The sequence below is a fragment of the Anoplophora glabripennis genome, unplaced genomic scaffold (genome assembly GCF_000390285.2).
Source record: "Anoplophora glabripennis isolate ALB-LARVAE unplaced genomic scaffold, Agla_2.0 scaffold490, whole genome shotgun sequence".
Classification (NCBI taxonomy): Eukaryota; Metazoa; Arthropoda; class Insecta; order Coleoptera; family Cerambycidae; genus Anoplophora; species Anoplophora glabripennis.
In genome coordinates this window covers 378,068-399,326 of record NW_019416571.1, presented here as the reverse complement: position 1 = coordinate 399,326, position 21,259 = coordinate 378,068, and the positions used below count along the sequence as shown (strand labels likewise).

Below are 21,259 nucleotides of genomic sequence, written 5' to 3'. Positions count from 1 at the left end.
AAAATGGGGTGGGGGGGTGGATTAGAACTCTCCAACTTACCCTACTTAAGTTTAAAGATATTAATACTCAAATTTTTTAATTTTTCATATAATTGTTCACATAAATGAAACGTTGTAACGTCGCATATTGAAGAAAAGATAGTTTGCTCGCGTCCTAACGTTCCTAAGCTAACTAAAACCTTTTTCATTTCAGTTTCCTTTTTTCGTTTAAAGGAACTAATAAAATAAATCAAACAATAAGGACGACTCCTGCAAAATTTTTTAAAAACTGTAATTCATCCACTATGTTTAACACTAATCTAACCTAACTTTGTGCCCCGTAAATATCACTTTCCATCAATCTGTTTCTCACACACAGCTGCGCTCTGTACGACGTTGCCAGTTGTCAAAACTATATGATTCAAATATGAGACTTGCTCGAAAGTTTTCTACTTGAACTCCGTACTTGGGATACAACTACCTTAATGCATCTTGGAACAAAAATTAACCAATTTCAAGATATTTCAGTTTTTCTGAAAATTTTAAACAACTAAAAACAACCATCCGTTCTTGATCATTGCCGCGAACAAATGAAATATGAAGAAAGTTCTCACTAAAAACGCAGTCGGAAATAATTTACATTTTCAAAATGACACTTTTTTTGAAAATTTTTGGTTTTAAAGGACTATCTTTAAAGTAGGAAATAAAAACAGTCGTCCATTCTTGTTCATCGATACAAACAAACAAACAAACAAACAAAACAACAAACAAACAAAATATAACTAAAAATGCATAACCCGGTCAAAATAGCTCAAGAAATAGGGGTAAGCTTACAATAATTCGCATAAAGTGGAAAATTAGTATGAATGTTGGGAACACGCAAAAAATGTTTTCAAGGTCAAAAGTTTGCAAATATGTTTTTTTTTTGCATTTTTCAGCCGAACGGAAAGTATTATTATAAAAATAGGTCAGACAAAATTATCTATAAAAATTGTTCTTACACTTTTTTCCTAAGTATGACCATTTCTGAGATATAGCGATTCAAAAAGTTGAAAAAGTTGCATTCTCCATAATATGCACACATTTCTACGCCACTTAGCGGGTTTTTCTTAACGTGGCTTCCCCGATAGGCCTATTCCATGATCTATTGTTGTCCTGTTTAATTAAATAATATTGTATTAAACAAAAAAATGGTACTATTGGAAATAATGAAAGTGGTGTGAATTATGAGTAATTGGGGAAAACTGTTCGTCTGATTGATAATTAGAATAGAACTTCAAGTGTAATGTCTTCTTCTTCATCATCTTCCTCCTCTTTTTCTTCTTTCTCTTCTCATCTTTCGTCTTCTTCCTGCTGGATACAAGTAAATTGTTCTAACAGCGATGCATCAGATGTCTTCTCGCTGTTATCATAAAAATCCTCTTGATGGCGATTCAACATTGGAGCACGACTGGCCTTGACGACTGGTTCATGCTAATGAACAAAACAATCCAACTTTTTTGCAGCCGCATTTAGCACTACATCCCTTTTTGCAATTGCAAAAAATGGTATTGAGGAGTTTTTTCGGTACAGGTGGGAGTAAAGTCTGGATTGGTTCCAATGTATTGTCAATTAACTTCCAACACCAGTCTTCTAGGTCCAGTTGATTACCAAGCCACACTTGAACTTGATAATATACCCGAAATAGATGTTGATGAGCAGAAGCAGAGGTTGAGGGAAGACTGCACTCGTTTATTGTTACCAATGTTTTTTACAAGAGATAAGTATCGAAACTTATCGAAGCAGGTAATTTTTTTTGGAGCTCCATATACAGAAAGAAGGAAGCGAATTCCGTTGGTGATTACAGCTTGTGTAGTACTGTTACTCTCTTTAAAAACTTCAGCACGATTAACTGAATCTTGTTTTTCAAACAATTTAAAAACTTGTTTTACCCCTCTTGAAAATTATCTATATCTCAGAAATGGTGATTCTTAGGAAAAAAGTGTAATCACAATTTTTATAGATAATTGCATGATCTAAAATTTTTGTCTGACCTATTTTTATGATAAAACTTACCGTTTGGCGGAAAAATGCAAAAATCCCATATTTACGAACTTTGACTTTTGAATAAATTTTTTTGCAGATGTGGGATCGATGGAACTTTTCACATTTCATTTATAATGGTGTTCCCAACATTTGTACCAATTTTCAGCTTTATTTAATTTTGTTAAGGACGATGTTGAAAACAAAGAATGAAACGATATTTAACTGAAAACGAAACAAATTTATGTGATTTGGTAATATTCTTATCATGTCAGTTAAGTTAAAAAGTTGGAGCTTGGCACTCGTTTTATCACTCATCTTAATAAATACATTTAATATTTAAATTTAAATTAAATTAGATGCTAATAAAAGTGATATCTTTATTTGGTCCCTACAATAAGTACGCCAATACATTTTCAGTTAACGGACATTGTCGCATTCTATTTGTTCTCGGGAAGAACATTTAAAAAAAATTTTGTCCTCAACATTGTTCTTGACGATGTTATAAAGCGTTGTATGTAAGTCGTACTGGACTGACTTAGTGATATATTTCATGTTTTGTTTGTAGTTATTAACAGGGACGGCAACAAACGGTTGTTCTCAGTCCTTGGCATTTTCAACAGTAATAAATATTTTTTAGGTACATGACAGCTTACTGCCTCCAAATAGTAGAACAAAAAAAAAATAAATCAGTATTACCAAAAGCAATACCAGTTACTGTAATTAGACCAAAACTACTGCTCCTGTTTTCATTTAAAAAAACGTTGTTTGTTCTCAAGAAGAACATTTAAAAAAACACTTAGTTCTCGACATCGTTCTCAGCAAGAACATTTCTATTTGTTTTCAATTTGATTTTCTAGTTTTCTGTTAATTCTTAAATAAATCATTCCTGGCTGCATTCTAAGTGACTCCTTTCATATTTTGTTCGTGTGCAAAGATTAACGAGACTGGAAACCAACGGTTGTTCTTTGTGGATATTTCTATTAATCCATTCAATATCAATTTTTATAGGTACATGACAGCTTATGGGAGCGATCCCACTGCCTCCAACTGGTAGAACGAGCGCTACCTTGTCTAGCGACGGTCACGCACCTCGCGGCGCGGTCCACGGAGGACTGCCAGGAGTGGGTGAACGCTTTGAAGCCACTGTGCGTCCCGCAACTTAGCAGGGCCACATCCAAAGTGCCGAGGCTACGGGAACTTAGATGTCTTACTTTACATATTCTTGACGCACACCGTTTGCCTTATAAGCTAGTACCGCAGCCTTATGTTACTATCCAGCTGAACAACCAGGTCAGGGTAGCGCGGACCAGGGCGAAATCTGGGCCCGATCCGGTTTGGGACGAGGAATTCGTATTCGAGTAAGTTTGATCTTTGTAAATTTTACCATTTTTTTTTTTCAAATATATTTTTGCTCGCAGTGATGTGCCATGTGATATAGTGTCATTTACTTTAACTGTACATAACAAAGGAAAGAGAGGTAAGGAACAGGAAGTGGCAGAGTTACACGTTGAATTGTCGTCGTTGGGTAATGGTGAAGAACGGGAGGAGTGGTATACGCTGTCGGGATTAACGCCGATGGGTGAATGGGGGTCTCTGAGGCTGAGAACGAGGTAAGTGTCGGCAGCACAATACATGGAAACGAACTATTATTATTTTTGTTTCAGGTATTTACATGATTTGGTGATGCCCGCTGAAGAATACAGCCCCCTCCAGCAGCTCCTGCTAGAACCGGGACTAACCTCGGTTAAAACTTTAGCAGAAATCTGCCACGCCGATAGGGCGCCTCTAGCTACAGCTTTGTTGAGGGTTTTCAGGGCCGAGGGCAGGGAAACTGAGCTGTTACGTGAATTGAATTCTGCAGAGGTAAAAAATGTCACGAGAATTGAGCTTTTGAAAAATTTTCGTTTTTAGATTGCGAGGGAAACGGAAACATCGACTCTATTCCGAGCCGCATCCTTGGCTACGACTTTAATGGACCTGTATATGCGTGCTGAGTGCGGGGGATTTTTGCAGGCTGCGGTGCTGGAGACGGTTCTTCGGTTGCTCGAAAGCAAGCAAAGCGCAGAGCTGAATCCCGCCAAGATGGACTCGTTAGATGACGCTTGCAACAACGCTGAATTTTTGCTACAAATATTAGATCAGGTATAGTATAGGATATTCAGTAACTTGGAACACTGGATAACTGGATGTAAAAAAAAATTGTTTGGCTCGATCCGGTTTAGGAGGACCAATTTCGATACTTAGGGTTTTTCATATTTCCAGAGGAGATAAACAAAAAGTAGTTCAAATGTATCGATCTTAATTTTTAAAGAGGAATTGAAAGATAAAAACTGTCAATATCTTAATTCAGAAAGAGAATGTTTTTCATTTTTAACCATTTTCGTCGAATTCCTTTATTTGGAATTAAAAATTTTGGTAAAGTATTTTATTCATCGTTTGTAATTATAATTTGAACAATTTTTTAATGAAAAATGAAGTTAGTTTCAAATGACTTACAAAAATTTCTAAGAAATAGGCAAACATTTTTTTTCTCGCAGTTCTACTGTCTTACAGAAAAATATATATTTAAAAAACAAACTCATTTTATTATTGAAAAATGACAACAAATATATCTAAAAGTAAGTTTTATGTAAAATATTAAACAAAACGCTAAAAAGGTATATCATTTTTACAATTAGAAAAATACCTTTTCAAATGAATTGAGATGTTCAATTTTTTGCATACATGAGACCTTAGAAATACTGTTCCAGAAATTCCAAAGACTTCAAAACTGTCAAAATTGATTCAGTCTGCGTATTTTTTTAATAATAATTCATCTCCTTTTAGGTGACCTTAAGTATATTCATGTCTCCCGACGCGTGCCCCAGGTCCGTACGATACATTTGCGGTTGTCTACAAAAGGCTGTGATGGCCAAGTGGCCCGACGAGAGGTTCGTCAGGACCCGGGTGGTCTCGGGATTCATCTTCCTGAGACTGCTGTGTCCGGCACTGCTTAATCCGAGGCAGTTCGGCCTCGTCAGCGAACAACCTTCTCCAGCGGCTACGAGAAGCCTCGTCATGGTTGCCAAGTGCTTGCAGAATCTGGCAAATTTAGTGGAATTTGGCGGAAAGGTAAGTAATATGCAGAAGTCTAATGTTATGGTTCAATTTTGTATACTGTATGGTATATATGATTTTTTTTTCAAATTTCAACACCCTCGGCCCAAATAAAAACTTCTCCTAACTTTTCCTCATAGGATTTCATTTTTGTCCTTATTTTTGCCACCCAAATTAAAATTTTAAGATCGGCTATAAAAAAAATGAAATCGTTAAGTACATATTTCGTAGGAGCCGTACATGGAGGTGGTAAACCCCTTCATCTTGAAGAACAAGGAGAGGATGGTGGTCTTTCTCGACCAGCTCTCCATGGTGGGGGATCCCGGCGAGCCGCGCATCACGATCAAACCTGACACTGCCAAAGAACTGGCTACACTGCACCACATCTGCGTGGCCCACATCACCGAGCTCCAAGCCGTGGCCAAAATCAATCCGAACATTAAAACGTTAGTGACGGTGGCGGATATGCTGGCCAAGCACAAGCAGAAATACCTAGAGATGATCAGATAGTAACCTCGTATCGGAGGCCGCTCAGAAAGCTAAGTCATTGATTTGTTTTTTTTTTGTTTTTGGTTTTTGTACAGGGTGTAACTTTTCTTTTGTTTTCGTTTTTCAGTAGTAGAGCATGGAAGGTGGGACGAGGAGGTGATTTCTGCCATGTGTGTTTTTTTATGAATTTTTTTGGACTGTCAATATCCTCCACTTTTTTTTAGATTAAAATCAGTGTAACTGTTTCTCGTCCCACCTAGTAGATAATTATAATTCTTAATCCCCCTTTTTTTTAGAGAACGGGTATGTATTCACTTACTTAATGTGACAATTAATAAAAACTTTCCCAAAATTCTAATTCAAGACATTCCGATATACTTTTTGTATTTGAAACTATTACAGCCATCTTGTATTGTCTCCTAAATTTAATTAAAAATTAAATATTGGTTGTTGAAGGGAAAAGTTTATTTTTTCCACAAAATGTGCCAAATAGCGCAGAAAACCCTTCACGTGGATGTCGCGTTAAGTAAATGAACACGTGCCCGGAAATTTACTCAGGCAAAATTAATAAGAGTTCATTTCACTTTTTCGGAGATAAGGACACAAATTACGAGTGGGTTGCCGCCCAAAAGAATAACACCAACCCGTTGGTATGTTTTATCTTTTTTCGGTTTGACTAAAATGTTCAAATCAAAAACCAACTTGAAATTAGACTGTACTAGTTTTGTTTATAAGACTGTCGAAATGAAGTTTAATCTAAGTCAGTAGAAGCCTAACGAAGTAGCAAAGTATCTCAGGACAGAAGACTGTAGCATATGTAAAATTGTTATTAGCTTCAAAAGTTCAATTTATTGGGATTTTGAATAAGTCCTCGCTGTTTCTTTCGTGAAAATGAACGCTATATTTAAAAAAAAATTGTAAAAAACTTGTCACTGAAGGTATTGTCCAACACTAGTCACTACTTTTTCCCATCTTTCTGGCAGTATTTTAATTTCACGTCGGAAAAACGACGTCTTTTGAGGCTATCCAAGAGGCGAACCATTTTTAGGCATCTTCATAGGAATAGAAGTGCTGCTCAACCAGGCCATGTTCCATCGATCGGAATAAGAGATAGTCAGTAGGGGCAATGTCTGGTGAATATGGCGAGTGGGGTAGGACTTCCAATTTCCGTTTCCAAGTAGGTCTTTACAGTTAATGCAACATGTGACGAGCGTTGTCATGCTGCAAAATCACTGTCATGTCACTACTTGTATAGCGGCCATTTTTCCTTCAATGCTCAGCTCAAACGCATCAGTTGTAGTCGAGAATGATCTCCCGTTGTTTCATTCGATTTTAGCAGTTCATAATAAACTAAACCAAGCTGATCCCACAAAATGAAGAGCAGAAACTTCGAACCATAGATATACTGCTTTGCCCACGATGTTGACGCATGGTTGGACTTGTCCCACGATTTTCTATATTTAGAAGTATCGTAACATATCCATTTTTCATTGCCAGTCATGATATGATGCAAAAAATCTTTCCGTTTCTGTCGTTTAAGTAGCTATCCACATGTGCAAAGATGTCGTTCGACGTCTCTAGATTTCAACTCCTACGGCACTCACTGTTCTTGCTTTTCAATAATTCTCAATGCTTTCAAACAATTCGAAACTGTTATTTGATTAACTCCTAATGATTCTGCAAGTTCAGCTAGCGACTGTGACATGGGTCTTCATGAAATAATGCCTCCAATTCTTCATCTTCAAGCTGATTCGGTGCGCCAAAGCGTTCTTTAAATTCAATATCAAAATCATTATTATTGAAGTGTCCAAACCAATCTCTGCATGTTGTTCCCGAAAGCAAATTATGTGTGCTTCAGCTACAGATTTCTTTTACTCTTTTTGCGGCACGAAATTCAACATGTTTAAAACAAAGAGAGAAAAAAAATGGGATACACTGAATTTCAAGCTTGCTTATAGTACTTGCTTATAGGTATGTTATCATCTTAAGCTACAGGCAAGCACCATCTATCAGAAAACAGCGAGAACTTATTCAACGTTCCATTACTAAAAAATTTTGCATCTCGCGGTAGAAAAAAGTTTGACGTTCAGCAATTATAAAATTTTGGAGACAGACAATTTTTTCAAACAATTTTCTATTGGTTGAAATACAACAAAGAAAAAAATGTGGCTAAAAGTGCCATCAAAGCTAAATGTCTATGTATTTAAATTAAATTATGAATGTTTGAAACGTGCTACAAAGTTTGTGTCTGAGCTATTTTCTTCTTTACTTGTACAACATATTATTTATTGTGCTAACAGTAATAGTAGATATAATATATACTCATAGCCACATGCATTATAGTCGATGTTTGAGATCATAGACCATGACTTTAGCGTGCACCGAATAGTGTTATTTTTCCAAAATATTTTATTATCCAAAAAGCCCTTAATAATCTCATTTTTAAACATCATAAATAAAATTAATATTAATGTTAGGTAAAAACTTTTATACATTTTTATATATTACCCTAATGTAGAGTATTTGTTAACCTATTTTTATAGTAATCCATTTTTTTATTATATATGTACTGTATTTAATCGACGGAGTATTTTAAAATAATTTAAGAGATAATATTAGATGTAGCCCAGCCTTTACAGAGGGTCGACATTTTGGAATACTCTGCAATTTGTGACTGTGAGTAGTACTGCGTTTAACAACAAAGACAAGAGTTAATATTGCGTTTACTTTTGTCCTAAATACTATTTTTTGTGCTTATTTCATCTAAGAAGCATAAAAAATAAAAACGATGCAGACGGGCACTAGTTTATTAACATGTAACGTGTATTTTTTCCGTCAACTAACGAAATATATACATTACTTAGTTTGTGCCTCCTGCATCATTATTTTTTAAATCTGCAATATGTATATGTTGTAGATTTTTAAATATGATGTATATCTCAGTTGTAGATCACTGTATACTATCCCTTGATATGTACTTTTATATTAAAATTTTATTCAAGCAAACATCAGCTTTTCGTTGTCAATTACGATAAACGACATAATGTACAATTAAATAAAATTATTTTAAAAAAGCAGAGTAATGAGTTTTTGGATAGAAGGATAAATATATGGAATCTTGTGCCTACAAGTTTTACTGGATGGTTCAATTGTCTTTTCGAAAATTTTCATTTCAGTGAAATAAGTTTGTATAATACAGGGTGTAACTTTGAGCGGGGGTCATATTTATACAGAAGCTTCCTTTGACCTTTAGAAACACGTACCAATAATTAATTTTTTCATATTCCGTCGTAAAAACTTATTTTTTTTAAAACCTATTTAAACTTTGCCGCTGGAGAAGCTAGTGTAACCTCAAATAACAGCACGCTTTAGTTGCGGCGCATGCATAATTCACCACCATTCGCCGTGAGTTACTTTTGTTGAGTGGATGTTCGCCACAAAAACAGTACTACAGTAGCAAAAAAACTCGAGCTGTAATCAATAATGATAAATGAAATACACAAAAATAAAAAATGGCTTCCAGTGATGAAAAACGTTCAAATCCACAGTTGGATGTACCGTCTCCAAATGCAAAACAAAAACTGACGCCATTGGCTTCGTCATTGTTGATCCGCACTATCTCCCTTCACATGCATTTTAGATTGCCTACAATTCATGTATTTGTAATACATATATATTACAGTGGCAGTGTGCACAAGTATTAAAGTGCATTTTAAAAAACTAATTATAAGTTTTTATTTGATAAAAAAAAGATTTCAGATTCGTAGTCACGAACATGTACTATTATCACAAAAAAACTGACTCCGACCTGTATAACAATTGTAGCTAGTGATTGTTATTTTTATACATATTATTTATGGTATTTAAGTGCCACAAATTACAGGATATATGTTAAATTTTGTCCGAAACATAAACTCTGTATCAGTTTTCACTCTTCAAACATCAGTACATCGTTAATTTGTAGTCCAACGGAAAGGTTTTTTGAACCATTCTAATTTAATTTTTACTTTCTTCATTGGCGTAGTTTGTTTCTATTTTTTTTTAAATACAGGAGCGATGTACTACTACTTAAATTGCAGATATTGCAACATACTAGGCTCTATAAGCTTAAATAATAATTTTATTGGTTTAATGATACAAAAATATTTATAAAAAAACTTATTTTAAAAAGTTCATTTGAAAAACAATATTGACAATGCCATTAGAATGCAACAGGCTCCTATCCACGGGGACTTCCTTTCCCCGATCCTTGCGCACTTCCAAAATGTTCCCATAACTCTAAATTTTTCACAAACGTTATTTCATTGAACTAAATCAATTGAACATTACTCACCCAACTTTATTTCTATCCATAATGCTAGGGAAAAGCCCTCTTAGGTATGCACAGGTACATATTAGCAACAGGACCACGGTAAGTAAACTTTGAAAATCGAATATCGCAGACTGAAATGGAACAATTTAATAATCAGTGTTGGATAAGAAAAATAAATATTTTACCATATTATAAAACTCAGATTAGTAAGCGAACGTAAGTATTAGTTACTTTATAAAACACTATCCACGACATCAACAAATAACGTAACCTATAATGATCAATACATTATTTGTCATTTAATTTAGTTTATTTTATCTACAGTTTAAAGGTTCGAATCGTTGTGACAAGATAAATAATAGTCATTTAAACTACTCGTACATGGAGCTATTAACCATAACCTTAGAGCATATACTACTGGAGGCAGCGTTCAGTGGCCGAGAGTGTAACGGAGGTTTAGAGAGAGAGAGGTATAGGAATGTATATGCTACTTACTTCTATAGCAATATGCATCGCGTGCTGCCTCCATTGGTATATGCTCTAAGACCGCGCGCCATTATTCCATGGCTAGAAATTGGCCTCAATGATTTGGGATCGAGGGGGATTATCCCTCTTTATCCTGCTTCATCTCGTGTAGGCCTGGACAGCCTTCGTAGGTGGGCCCCATCCGTCGTCTACCCCGACCGCAAATGCGGCCGTTGTAGGCATTTTGTGGGACCTCCTTTTGTCCTGGCTGGGCGCTCTAAGACCACAACAAATCAGTAAAGACACTTTTTTATAGATAGGTTTTTAAGTGAAAGCAACTGCACAAAAACCGACTATGCTAGCATGTCCAACCACTCCAATTGCATACGGAACCGCATTTTTAATTTTTTTTTTTTACAATTTTCGTGGTATTAGAAATCAATTTTCAAACAACTTTTTCAATCAGTGAAGTAGAACGCTCACTTCTGTCAATTGACCAATCGGGCTGTAACAAATAGTTCCTATTTTCATCCCCTGTCATCTATTGCTCAGAAACTGCACTGAATTGCCAGAAAATTCTTTAGCGGGTAGCCAACTGTAAGAGCTAGCCATTCTCTGGCTCTTTATAAATAGATGGCGCTGTATGAAACATATTAAAATTATTTGTAATATCTTTTATAATAAACTAAGAAACGGTTGAGAAAATTGAAATCCTAAATCAGTTTTTATTGTTAAAATTTTTACTAACTTTCTTTAATTTTCAAATAATCAATTTTATTTCGTGACACTACTCAAACAGTTAGTTTTAGGCCCAGTACTTTGAGCATCTTTGAGTCTCGGTTAAAGCTTGATTAACTGATAAGGCTATTAGACTGTACCTATATATCCCGATTTATTTTCGGACCCTAGGGCTCAGAAGAATTTGAAAAAAATCAGCTGTACTTAAGGGTCCAGATCAATCCAAAACTACTCAGTTCCTCCCAGTTTTTGAGATTCTTGATTTTTTTCCTTAACGAAAGCACTTGCACAAAAACCGACCATCCCAGCGTGTTCAGCGATCCCAGTTGCGTACGAAACCGCCCTTACATTTTTTGACAATTTTCGTGCTAATACAAATACATGAATTCCAATCCTATTCCAATCACTTTTCCAATCAGTGAAGTGGAACGAACCTCTGTAATCTATGATGGAACGCTTACGCATAGATAAGATGTACGCTCACGTGTCCATTGAGAAATCAAATTGGTTCCTAATTTTCATGCCGCGCCATCTATCTCTGAGAAACTGTCCTGATCTACAAAATTCTTTTGCGGATAGCCAACTGTAACAGCTAATCATTCAGTAATGGGTTAATTGAGCTCTTTATACATAGATGACGCCGCATCCAGTCGTTCGGTCAGTAAGTCCCGAGACTAACCCACAGATAGCGCTGCAAACGAAATATCTGTTATACAGTACGTTGACTAAAATGAGACAATATTTCAATTAACGTGTGTTTATACGCTAAATCAGTAGTTGATTTAAATTCATTTGAACTGGCATCTTTATTAATAAACTTTCTGGGAACTCCTTAACAGATTATTATGAGGGAGGCACTTGAAACACTCGAAATAATAAACTTGTTCTTTGTAATAATTTATTGGCAGTTTTATACAATTTTGTATAAAAGTTATTAAAAACATTTACTTTGTTAATATAAATATAATAAACAAAAGTATAGAAACTTCTATATTTGTATATATAATATATATAAATAACATATTTACATAATATTGGTTGCTTTTGACCAGAAAAAACTCATAAAAAACACAGACGATGCTAAGAAATATACATATAAATACACAAAGGATATGAGAACTCGATCTTACACAAAAGGTTAAAGTATACCTTTCGAAATAAATAACAAATTGTTATCAACACTATGTTACATATAAAAAACCTGAAGCACTTGTATAGTCATGTTTATATGTTTTACAATAATCTTTGTGAAATTTAATGCTTGCATTTGCATAGAAACTGTTTACTTTTCTTCACGCAGTTTTTTTTTGTTTTGTTTCGTGTATTATGTTAAAATTGGTGTTTTGTTAAGCACAGGAACCATCAGCCTAGACCTAGCTACTTATTATTAAATACACAGTTTAAGGTGAATATAAGCATGGTTCGATTTTAGTCGCACTAACTAGGAACAGGTAGATCGCAAAAAAATAATAATAGTTTGTTGTATACTCAAAAAATGTTTATTTTGTGAGAGATTTGAAGTTTTATTTATTTATTCGTGGTAGATACACGTATAGATAAAATTTTGTTTCATCCCTCGGAAAGCTTCCCATTACGTAGTTCCGTTGAGCGCACATAGATAGCGCCACGTACTTCGCCACAATAAAATCAGTCTTAAAACTTAATGGCTGGACTCTGTATCAAATGGTGAAGTTTTCTGATTAAAATCAGGACCATTAATTATTTTTCCATAATCTACATGTACCTACAGTTTAATTAAAAAAAAATCACACCGCTCTGTAGAACACTGTAACGTTTAGTTCCAAGCACTAATTTAGTCGCTACGAATTATAATTCCATTAAAGACGAACGTTGTTTAGTATTAGTAATTCATTTCGAACAAATACTAAATTATATTTAACTTTTACAAGACAATCAATGTTAGTTTCCGCGTTAGACGTCTTCCGTCCTCCGTATTTTATTACTTTATGTTAGGCAACTCGTTTAATTCTCTTTACCCTAAGCTGTATATTTTCAAACGTCGATGATGTCAGAAGAAAACAGTTTCTAGTTAATGTGTGTGGTTTGATCTTATTAGGACACGCTCTCGGTACCTACGTTGCTCCCGTGCGTTATATTCGAGTCCAAGCTGTTACAGTCCGAATCGTTCGAGTGAGGGCTCGAATAGTTGGCCGCCTCCTGCAGCCGCATCAGCATATTCAGAAGGGGGTCCCCCTCGTTCTCTGCCTGAGCGGCTTGTCCCTTTTCCAGACCCACGTCTTTCGCCGGTATAGTGGTCAGTCCCTGAGGCGGTGCTCCCGGCCAGGGATAGGTGTCTAGGATGAACTGGGTGGGGTCCGTCCAGGGGGCTCTTCTGCCGTAGAGTTGAAGGCCTTCACGGGCTGCCTCTCGCAGGTAGGGGGCTAGGGAGTAATTCCAGACGTCGGCGAACCAGGCTCTGGCCGCGTCCAGTTCCAGAGGGCAACCTAAAGTAAGGATTAGCTTGATTTAATAAATCTTGTTCTTGTTCGAATAACCAAGTACAGTAGTTTTTTGTGGTTTCTTGTATTTTTTAAAAAGGGTGTACAAGTTGAAGTAGTTCAAATGTCCACATTTATACAGAGGTGCTTATGCCGTCACAGAGAGAAACAACTGTTTTATAGAGCGAAAGAATAATGTTATAAAGAGGAAAAACAATGTTAGAAAGGGATAGAAAAATAAAGAAAGAACAATTTTACAGAAAGAACAAACGGCGTTACATATTAGAGAGACATAGCTCTATGTTAGAAACAGATAAGTGTTAGAGAGAGATGTATCAACGATACTACACGGTAAATAAAAAGTTACAGCGATGGTTAATTTTCACACACAACACTCTGTATATTAAAATTTATTAGTAATATCTTAATACAAAATGCACTTACTCAGAAACAATCTGGGCCCTATCGCCACATCCCCGCTGCTGTGAGTCTCCAAAAATGCATTCAAATGCTGCCAAACCCGGGGCAGCCATCCTAAAATAGCCGCCAATTCCGGTTGCAGTCCCTGTTCTAATTCCAGAGTTGCCAGACGTCTTCTCAGCACTCTTCCCAACAGGCCTCTTGCCGGTTCCATATGTGGAGCGACTAAGACCCACCGAAAACCGTGTTGGAGTTGCAAACTAGTGGCTGAGCAAGCGCTCTGGGCCATTGTGCCCAACAGACAAGGGAGATTTCGAGGTAGAGAACCCAAGGCGTCGGCTAGTGGGCCTGCTTTGTGTAAGTTATCCAGCACAACCACGCAGGGTAACACGCTGTTGTCGCCTGCTGCTGCTTGTTCGCTCAGGTGGGCCAAATATTGGCGGAGTTCCTTCCCTGATTTGTTATCAACACTGAAAGAAAATATTTACTTATATATTTGACAGCGTAGTACAATAAGTGGTTTTGCAAGAAAACTGTTAAAGTGTTAATGTAGTGTAATACATACAAACATATTATTACTTACTTAAATGTAGCCACTGCTTCGGCGGGATCTCTACCCAAAGATTGTGCATGAAATTCCGCCAACCTTGTCGCTAAATGCGTCTTTCCGGTTCCCGGGGCTCCGCACAACACGAGCCGTCTGTGTTCGGCCAATAAGGAGACGAGCCTCTGCGCCACTCCTTTGGGTATTAACGCTTCAAATGCTAAGGCCGCTACTGGTTGTAGGACGACGTGGAGGGTGGTAACTCTACCAACAGCGTAACCGACTGGGAGCAGGTCGGGAGGGCCAGAGTCTGGTTTTCTTTCAGCTTCTCCTAGTTTGTAGCTTGCTATCGCGTCACTTCCTACAAAGAAGCTAATTAGTTAAAATATGTAGTGTCCAAAGTGAGGATATCTATTGTAGAGTATCAAAAGCAGTGAAAGATACATTATTTCTTTAATTTAAAAAAATTGAGATAATCCATATCAAAAAAGAAGAAACACTTACCTAAGCCCAAACCCCCTCCAGGGTCTAGCCGAGCGACATACTGCTTAAAAGCTCTCCTCACGGCATTATCAAGTTGCGCCCAGGATGTAGAAGCGCCGATATTTGTATGCGCTATAGAAATCTCCGTCGTGGCATTATCTCCAATGCCATCATACCCGTAATGTTCAATATAATACCTAGAAATACAAATGACATATTTATAAAGACATTAAATGTAAAAAGGAAACTACAGGATGTAGGTTTAAGTAGGAGGATAAGGGGGTGTCAGTTTTTTAAGGCTAATAGTATGTGTTGCCCGAAATTAATCTGAAATTATTACTTTTTAAAAATTAAATGAGTAGTCAAGTAGTCGTTTTTTAAATTGCACTTAAACTCTTGTCTATGCTGCCACTAGGAACTTCCCTGTTCTTAGTTAACTTAAAACTGATCTATTTTCGACATCAAAACTTATAATGTTTTTTTTTTAATAAAGATTTATCAGTTTAAATTTGTATATTTTTGTCTGGTTCCTCAATTATAATTGAAGTGTGCGATGTATGTACATATATCATTTATTTGTTTGCTTTTTAAGTGTGAGATTTTTGGGTTTAGCAAAAATAATTCAACAAAAATAACCCTCGATTGATCTTTTTAGTGCAGGAATTTATTATATTCTATACCCAACAAATAACAGAGGTAAAATAAAAACTATGTCACTATGTTACTTTAGTCATAGTATGTTGAAAACATTTACCCTTTCATTATTAAATAGAATTTGCATTTTAAAAATAACAAAGATATTTTTCTTCAGGGGAGTGCAACGCCACTGGTTTGAGCTGAGACTTTTTACGGTGACTGCAATTATTTTATTCACATATTCCACACACAAAATTTGGTTTCAATACTGATATATTTAGAGATATAACATTTAAACTTCAATACCCTGCAGCTCAAAATCGAAGCCAAAATGTTTATATGAGAAAATATTCTTAAATTTGGAGGACGAAAATGCTCTTTCAATTTTAACCTACTCTACTATACCCAGTATATCTACGTAACTACTAACACTTGAATTTAGAAGCATATTATCTTCTTTATTATCTTTATAGCCTCGGCTAGACTTATGGTAATTTATGATTATTTAAATACGCATTCTTAACAATGACGTTCGGAGACAAACAAATTACGCTCTGAATCATCAATTTAAGCAGACAGACTGTCGATAAATAATGAGAAATTCTTCGCTTAGAATGAAACTACTTACTTTTCAAAACTTTGTGGTTGACCCAGATAGACGGATATCGCTGTTTTCTTCCCATCCGTCTCCACGTCCGGCACAGGATCCTCTGTCGGAATGAGGTCGCTCAAGGCATCGATGCTACTGGTGCTTCGGGTGTCCGTTATATCGGTAGGTAAGTTGGCAGTGCCACTCACCATACGTTGAAGGCGTTCGTTGTTCTGCTTCAGGCTCAGCATTTCACTCTGGGAAAAATGAAAACGTGCTAAAAATTCTGGCCAAGAAAATCATTATTTTTGTTGTGGGTGAGATATTAAGTACATATATGTACGTCATTACTAAACAATAGATAGAGGCACAAAGCATTACTTTGTGTTTAATGGCAAAGAGTGACCTACCAATCAGTGCGATAATGGCTCAATTGCTCTAAAATTAATCAAAATATGTCTTTTGATTAGATACAATGGAATTAATAAAATAACCAGTGTAATAATAATGTAATAAGAAATATAGTTAATATAATAATGACCTGACCAACCCGAAATTAATCAAAATATGACATTTCATTAACTATAATGTAATGAGTAAAATAACCAGTATCATAATGATCTGAATGTTTCCAAATTAATGAAAACATCATTCATCATTCATTGGATATAATTTAAGAATTCAGTTAATAGACACTATAAACTCACCCTCATCTTCATCACAGTGTCTTTCAAGCTCTCCAGCTGGTGAGCAGAACTCAATGCTTCCAACCGTATATCCGTCAGAACCAAGTCTTTCTCCCTGAGTTGTTTCTGCAACTCGACAACTTCCTGACCGGCATCCGTGGGTGCTGGTGGCGGTGGACTATGAGTCCTTTCGTTCTCTGTTTCGCTTTGACATTGTACTTTAGTGACTTTGGCATTTCTGGAAAAGGCCTTGGTGAAGGAGCTCCGCAACCAGCCTTTCTTCTTTTTCTTGTCGTGCTTCTCTAAGCTACAGGCGGATGACAGGCTGGATACGCTATCCGACGAAGGCTGGCGAGCTAGGCCGTTACCTATACCCGCCTGGATGGACTGGGCCCTGAGGGAGTCCATCGCTTGACGGAGTTCTTGGAGCTCTGTTTCCTGGATTGAATTTAATAGTCAGAATAATTCTATTTTTTTAAACATTAGCATATTTCCAATATTTTATAATTTTTAAATAACATCTAAAAATGAAATTATTGCATATATATATTATGCAAGTAAAAATTCTGTTATTTCTTATATTTCGGTGGTTGTTTATATGAAAATTATTTTGGAATTGTAATAGTTATTTATTTAAAATGAAGTTTTGAAAGCATGTAAATTAGAAGGTATATCATATATTTTTTATTAACTAAACAGAATCTGTACAAAGACTAAGTTTATTATATCAAAGGTCGTGTTCTTGTATTCACCATGTTGATGCCATAGGTTCATCCCAGAAATTAAAATTTTTTAAATAGACCAAAATAATATATTGATGGAAGGAATCCATCGCGATAAATTGATATACACTCTGGATAATAGCTGCACGTGCATTGTGCATAAAACATTTATAAGTACATTCAACTAATTTTCTCGATTATAGATCCCACTATATAAATAACATCATGAATTAGCGCGGCAACAAACACCCGATTAAAACATTTATTTTGCGCGCCACATTTTAATTATTAATTCAATTTCTAATATTTTCATTACAAGATTATATTAAGGTTATAGATTATTTCCAGGTATTTAAAAAAATATGCATATGTAAACGAAAAGAAAGTGCCTACTAATTCTAATATGAGTGATTTTGTTTTATGATATCAAAAGGAAGCTCCAATAGGTGACTTCTTTTCGTAACATCAAAAGAAATTATCTATAGTCTATAATAGTATTGGGCGCCTTCTTTTCGTGTTGAGCGCCTTCTTTTCGTGTTGAGCGTCTTCTTTTCGTGTTGGGCGCCTTATTTTCGTGTTTTCGTGGTTTCCGAGAAGACACTCGCTTTCGTTTCGTACTAACCAAACTATTAAAAGGTGCTTTCTTTTCGTGCTATTTATTAAACTCTTTCATTTTGCCTGTATTATAATAATTGATGGAAGAATCTTAATTATGTTGTCTTTATTTATTTGTGTATTCTATATATGCAAATAAACAAACAAAAAACTAAAACTATGCCTCAAAAAAAAACCTTAAAACGATATAGAAATTTTAATTATTCGCATTACAGACTTGAATTATACCACGATACCATCGACTCGTATAAGGTCTTACCTTCTTTTCCGATGTGGCCGTGAGATGCTGAAGTCTTTGTGTCATTGAAGTGAGGCTCTGCTCGAACGCCGATACCACATGAGCCTGGAACAAAGTAAAAAAAAAATGAGTAATAAGTCTTACATCCGAACATCTGTTCTGCTCGGAAGTACTAATAAAAATAATTTTGTTGTTTGTAAAAATATGGACCTCACTTGTTATTAGGAATATTTATATTATAAAAGTTAAAAATTCGGCCGGTCTACCAAGGTTAAAAAATTATGAAAAAAATTGATGATACAGGTGTACCATGTGTTCATAGAAGTAGAAGAAAATGTAGGTTTTTTAAGGAAGTCCGACATTTCATGAAGATATTTGAGCGAAATTTGGGATGCTAATTAAAATATTTGTATATCCTCTTTGGGTCTTATTTTGTCTTATAAAACCAAAAGTTCTTTTAAAAAAAATATGTGCCGTCATATGTATTGTTCTAAATACGATGAATTGTAAATGTTTAGGAGCAATTTAATTAAACGAGATGTATATTCTTGTTAATAACAAATTGCAAGTGAATATCTAAATATACATGACAAGTTTTATTGTAAAATTTTATGTGCAAGTCGAGGTGCAAGTGTTATATTCACCTCACGTGCAAGCTTAAGTTCTATACCAAAAACATGGCGACGAATCTCCGAGAAATAAAATTCACTGACAATGAGTTATTATTCTGACTTTAGTATTATGTGCGCTGAGGTAGGTTAAAATGGACTTATTTAAGTATGCTAAAATTGAATCAGAGCATTTATAGATTTTTATGGCTATTTTTTTTTGTATATTACACAAGAAAAAAAAACAACCTGATCTAACATAACCTTACCTAACTACATAAAATTTAGAGATTTTTCTTTAATCTAACATAACCTAATCTTACTTTATGTAGAAATCTCTAAGGCAAGGTTGAGCTTTTCTTTATGTTGTGTTACATAAAAAGACTTTAACCTAATCTACGATGTCAAAGACGGTTTTATAAGGACGTTTCGTTCTTGGAGAAAGTATTTCGTTATTTGTGGTTTGGTTCTTTTTTTTTCTTTTTTTAGAGGAAATGTACAGGGCGGTTGATTTTCGATAGTTTTATAGGGTACAGCCAGAACGGTGATAGATACAAAAAATCTGATATCGATGTTCCGTCCTCTTTTTTTGAGTTTACTTCGCTGGTCCCAAATGATCTTGGCTAACTTGATTAGTTTTATATATATAGGGTATTTTTGAAAAATGGCCCATTTACATTAACCTCTCTATCTCCATTGTCATTCAATTTAGAAGAAAAAAGTGTGGACATTATTTGTTCTATTTTTTATTAGGGATTTTTTACAAATCGCATTTTTCCGATATTACATAAACATAGTTTTTTTTTTAAATAGAACACCCTGTATTTGGCCATCCCGTTGAATAGCATTTTTTTTACCTTCTCAGCCATATATAGATACTTTTTATTTGCCTAAATGAAGAAACGTGTAAAAAATGTATAGATATTTTTTCAGTTGCCCATGAGATTTATTTAGTATTGGTATCTTCGTTTTCTCTTATTATTTTTATATTAAGCACCTAATGTAGACTAAAAAATTACAAGAAAAAATAAATTAGATTATCCATTTATCTTTACTTAATAGGTTTAATTATAGGTACACTTATAACCATTAAACATAAACTAAACAAAAATAACAACTATAGAATGAGAGAATCAACAATAAAACAAAAATGACATAACAAAGTCACAGCAAGTACTCGAATTGTCGGCCATTTTCGTTGATACATAACTGACAACGTTTGGCAATGGAGCGGGTCGCATTGTAAATGTGAATATTTGACACCCGCTAAATAGTTTTCAAAATATTCCCCTAACTCCTCGACATTATTAGCTCTCTACTTATAAATTTTGTCTTTAAGATCCCCCCAAAATTAAAAGTCTATAGGAGTTAGGTCTGGTGACCTAGGCGGCCACCTGTTTGGTCCGTACGTACCGATCCAATTTTCCCCGAAATTATGATTTAATAATTCTCTAACTATGTGGGAATTATGTGGAGGCGTACCATCATGCTGAAAGATGTGATATCGTTGAGCTAGTGGCATATCGTCCAGCGGTTCAATAATATTTTCTTGTAAAATTCTCACATATCTCTGAGCGTTAAGGTTTTCATCGTACATTTCGTAAGCTAACACTCTATTGTGGAAGAGAGCTACCCATACATGAAAACCAAACCGCCCTTCAAGATCAGATTCACATCTGACTATTAACGCGCATTATGCCGGTTGAATATACCTTCGCTGCTTATAAAAGCCTCGTCGGTCCAAATAAAATTTTGAAAAAAATTGGGGTCTACATGAGTTTGCTGCAAAAACCATTGGCAGAAAATGACGCGTCTCTCTTCATCTCCTGGATGCAAATATGGTCGAAACTTGTTTTTTTAAAATTCTCTTGGAATTTACTAATTCCTTTGAATTTCTCTGCTGGATATATTGGGATTTGCGACAACAAAAGCTAAAGTATTGATTTCATCATTTTCTCTATTCTGTATATAATAAGATTTAGCTCTCAGTTTTTGAAAAGAACCAAACTCACACAATAAGTTATCATAGAGTCGGCTAAAAATTCTCTTTTCTGGCTGATGACGTTCTGGGTATCTCTCCAAATATAAGTTTAAAGCTGTGTCACTATTTTTTTCACTTTCAATGTAACACTCCAACATTTGAACTTTGTGAAGA

The 21,259-nt window shown here is 35.3% G+C and overlaps 3 protein-coding genes across 4 annotated transcripts in view; 1 reads left to right on the top strand and 2 right to left on the bottom strand.

Moving 5' to 3' along the window:
• Window positions 1-1,578: 1,578 nt before the first annotated feature.
• On the top strand, window positions 1,579-8,658 carry LOC108914036 (ras GTPase-activating protein 1). Its single transcript, XM_018719734.1, has 7 exons — window positions 1,579-1,764; window positions 3,013-3,362; window positions 3,423-3,614; window positions 3,669-3,867; window positions 3,916-4,146; window positions 4,831-5,115; window positions 5,332-8,658. Exons 1-7 carry the CDS (start codon window positions 1,579-1,581, stop codon window positions 5,608-5,610), a joined length of 1,722 nt encoding a protein of 573 aa, XP_018575250.1. The 3' UTR covers window positions 5,611-8,658.
• Window positions 8,659-9,701: 1,043 nt separating this feature from the next.
• Window positions 9,702-10,202, bottom strand: LOC108914037 (protein kish-A). The gene is made up of 3 exons (XM_018719735.1): window positions 10,087-10,202; window positions 9,923-10,032; window positions 9,702-9,867 (listed from the first exon to the last, which is right to left on the bottom strand). The coding sequence occupies exons 1-3, from the start codon at window positions 10,087-10,089 to the stop codon at window positions 9,762-9,764; spliced, it is 219 nt and encodes a 72-aa protein (XP_018575251.1). The 5' UTR covers window positions 10,090-10,202; the 3' UTR covers window positions 9,702-9,761.
• Window positions 10,203-12,077: 1,875 nt separating this feature from the next.
• Window positions 12,078-21,259, bottom strand: part of LOC108914038 (neuron navigator 3) — a 303,181-nt gene continuing 293,999 nt past the window's right edge. For both annotated transcript variants that reach the window (XM_018719736.1, XM_018719737.2), the window contains 7 exons: window positions 18,518-18,601; window positions 16,943-17,359; window positions 16,275-16,492; window positions 15,032-15,207; window positions 14,567-14,888; window positions 14,008-14,453; window positions 12,078-13,569 (listed from right to left, as the gene is read on the bottom strand). In XM_018719736.1, the coding sequence (XP_018575252.1) occupies window positions 13,178-13,569; window positions 14,008-14,453; window positions 14,567-14,888; window positions 15,032-15,207; window positions 16,275-16,492; window positions 16,943-17,359; window positions 18,518-18,601 (2,055 nt within the window). In that variant the 3' untranslated portion in view covers window positions 12,078-13,177. The remainder of the gene's footprint in view (window positions 13,570-14,007; window positions 14,454-14,566; window positions 14,889-15,031; window positions 15,208-16,274; window positions 16,493-16,942; window positions 17,360-18,517; window positions 18,602-21,259) is intronic.

Excerpts from the sequence above, each read along its gene's own strand:
- LOC108914036 (XM_018719734.1), top strand. The coding sequence starts at position 1,579 with ATGTATTGTCAATTAACTTCCAACACCAGTCTTCTAGGTCCAGTTGAT. Across the intron at positions 3,615-3,668 it reads TCTCTGAGGCTGAGAACGAG|GTATTTACATGATTTGGTGA; the intron begins GTAAGTGTCGGC and ends TTTTTGTTTCAG. Across the intron at positions 4,147-4,830 it reads TGCTACAAATATTAGATCAG|GTGACCTTAAGTATATTCAT; the intron begins GTATAGTATAGG and ends ATCTCCTTTTAG.
- LOC108914037 (XM_018719735.1), bottom strand. Across the intron at positions 9,868-9,922 it reads ATGGATAGAAATAAAGTTGG|AGTTATGGGAACATTTTGGA; the intron begins GTGAGTAATGTT and ends TGAAAAATTTAG.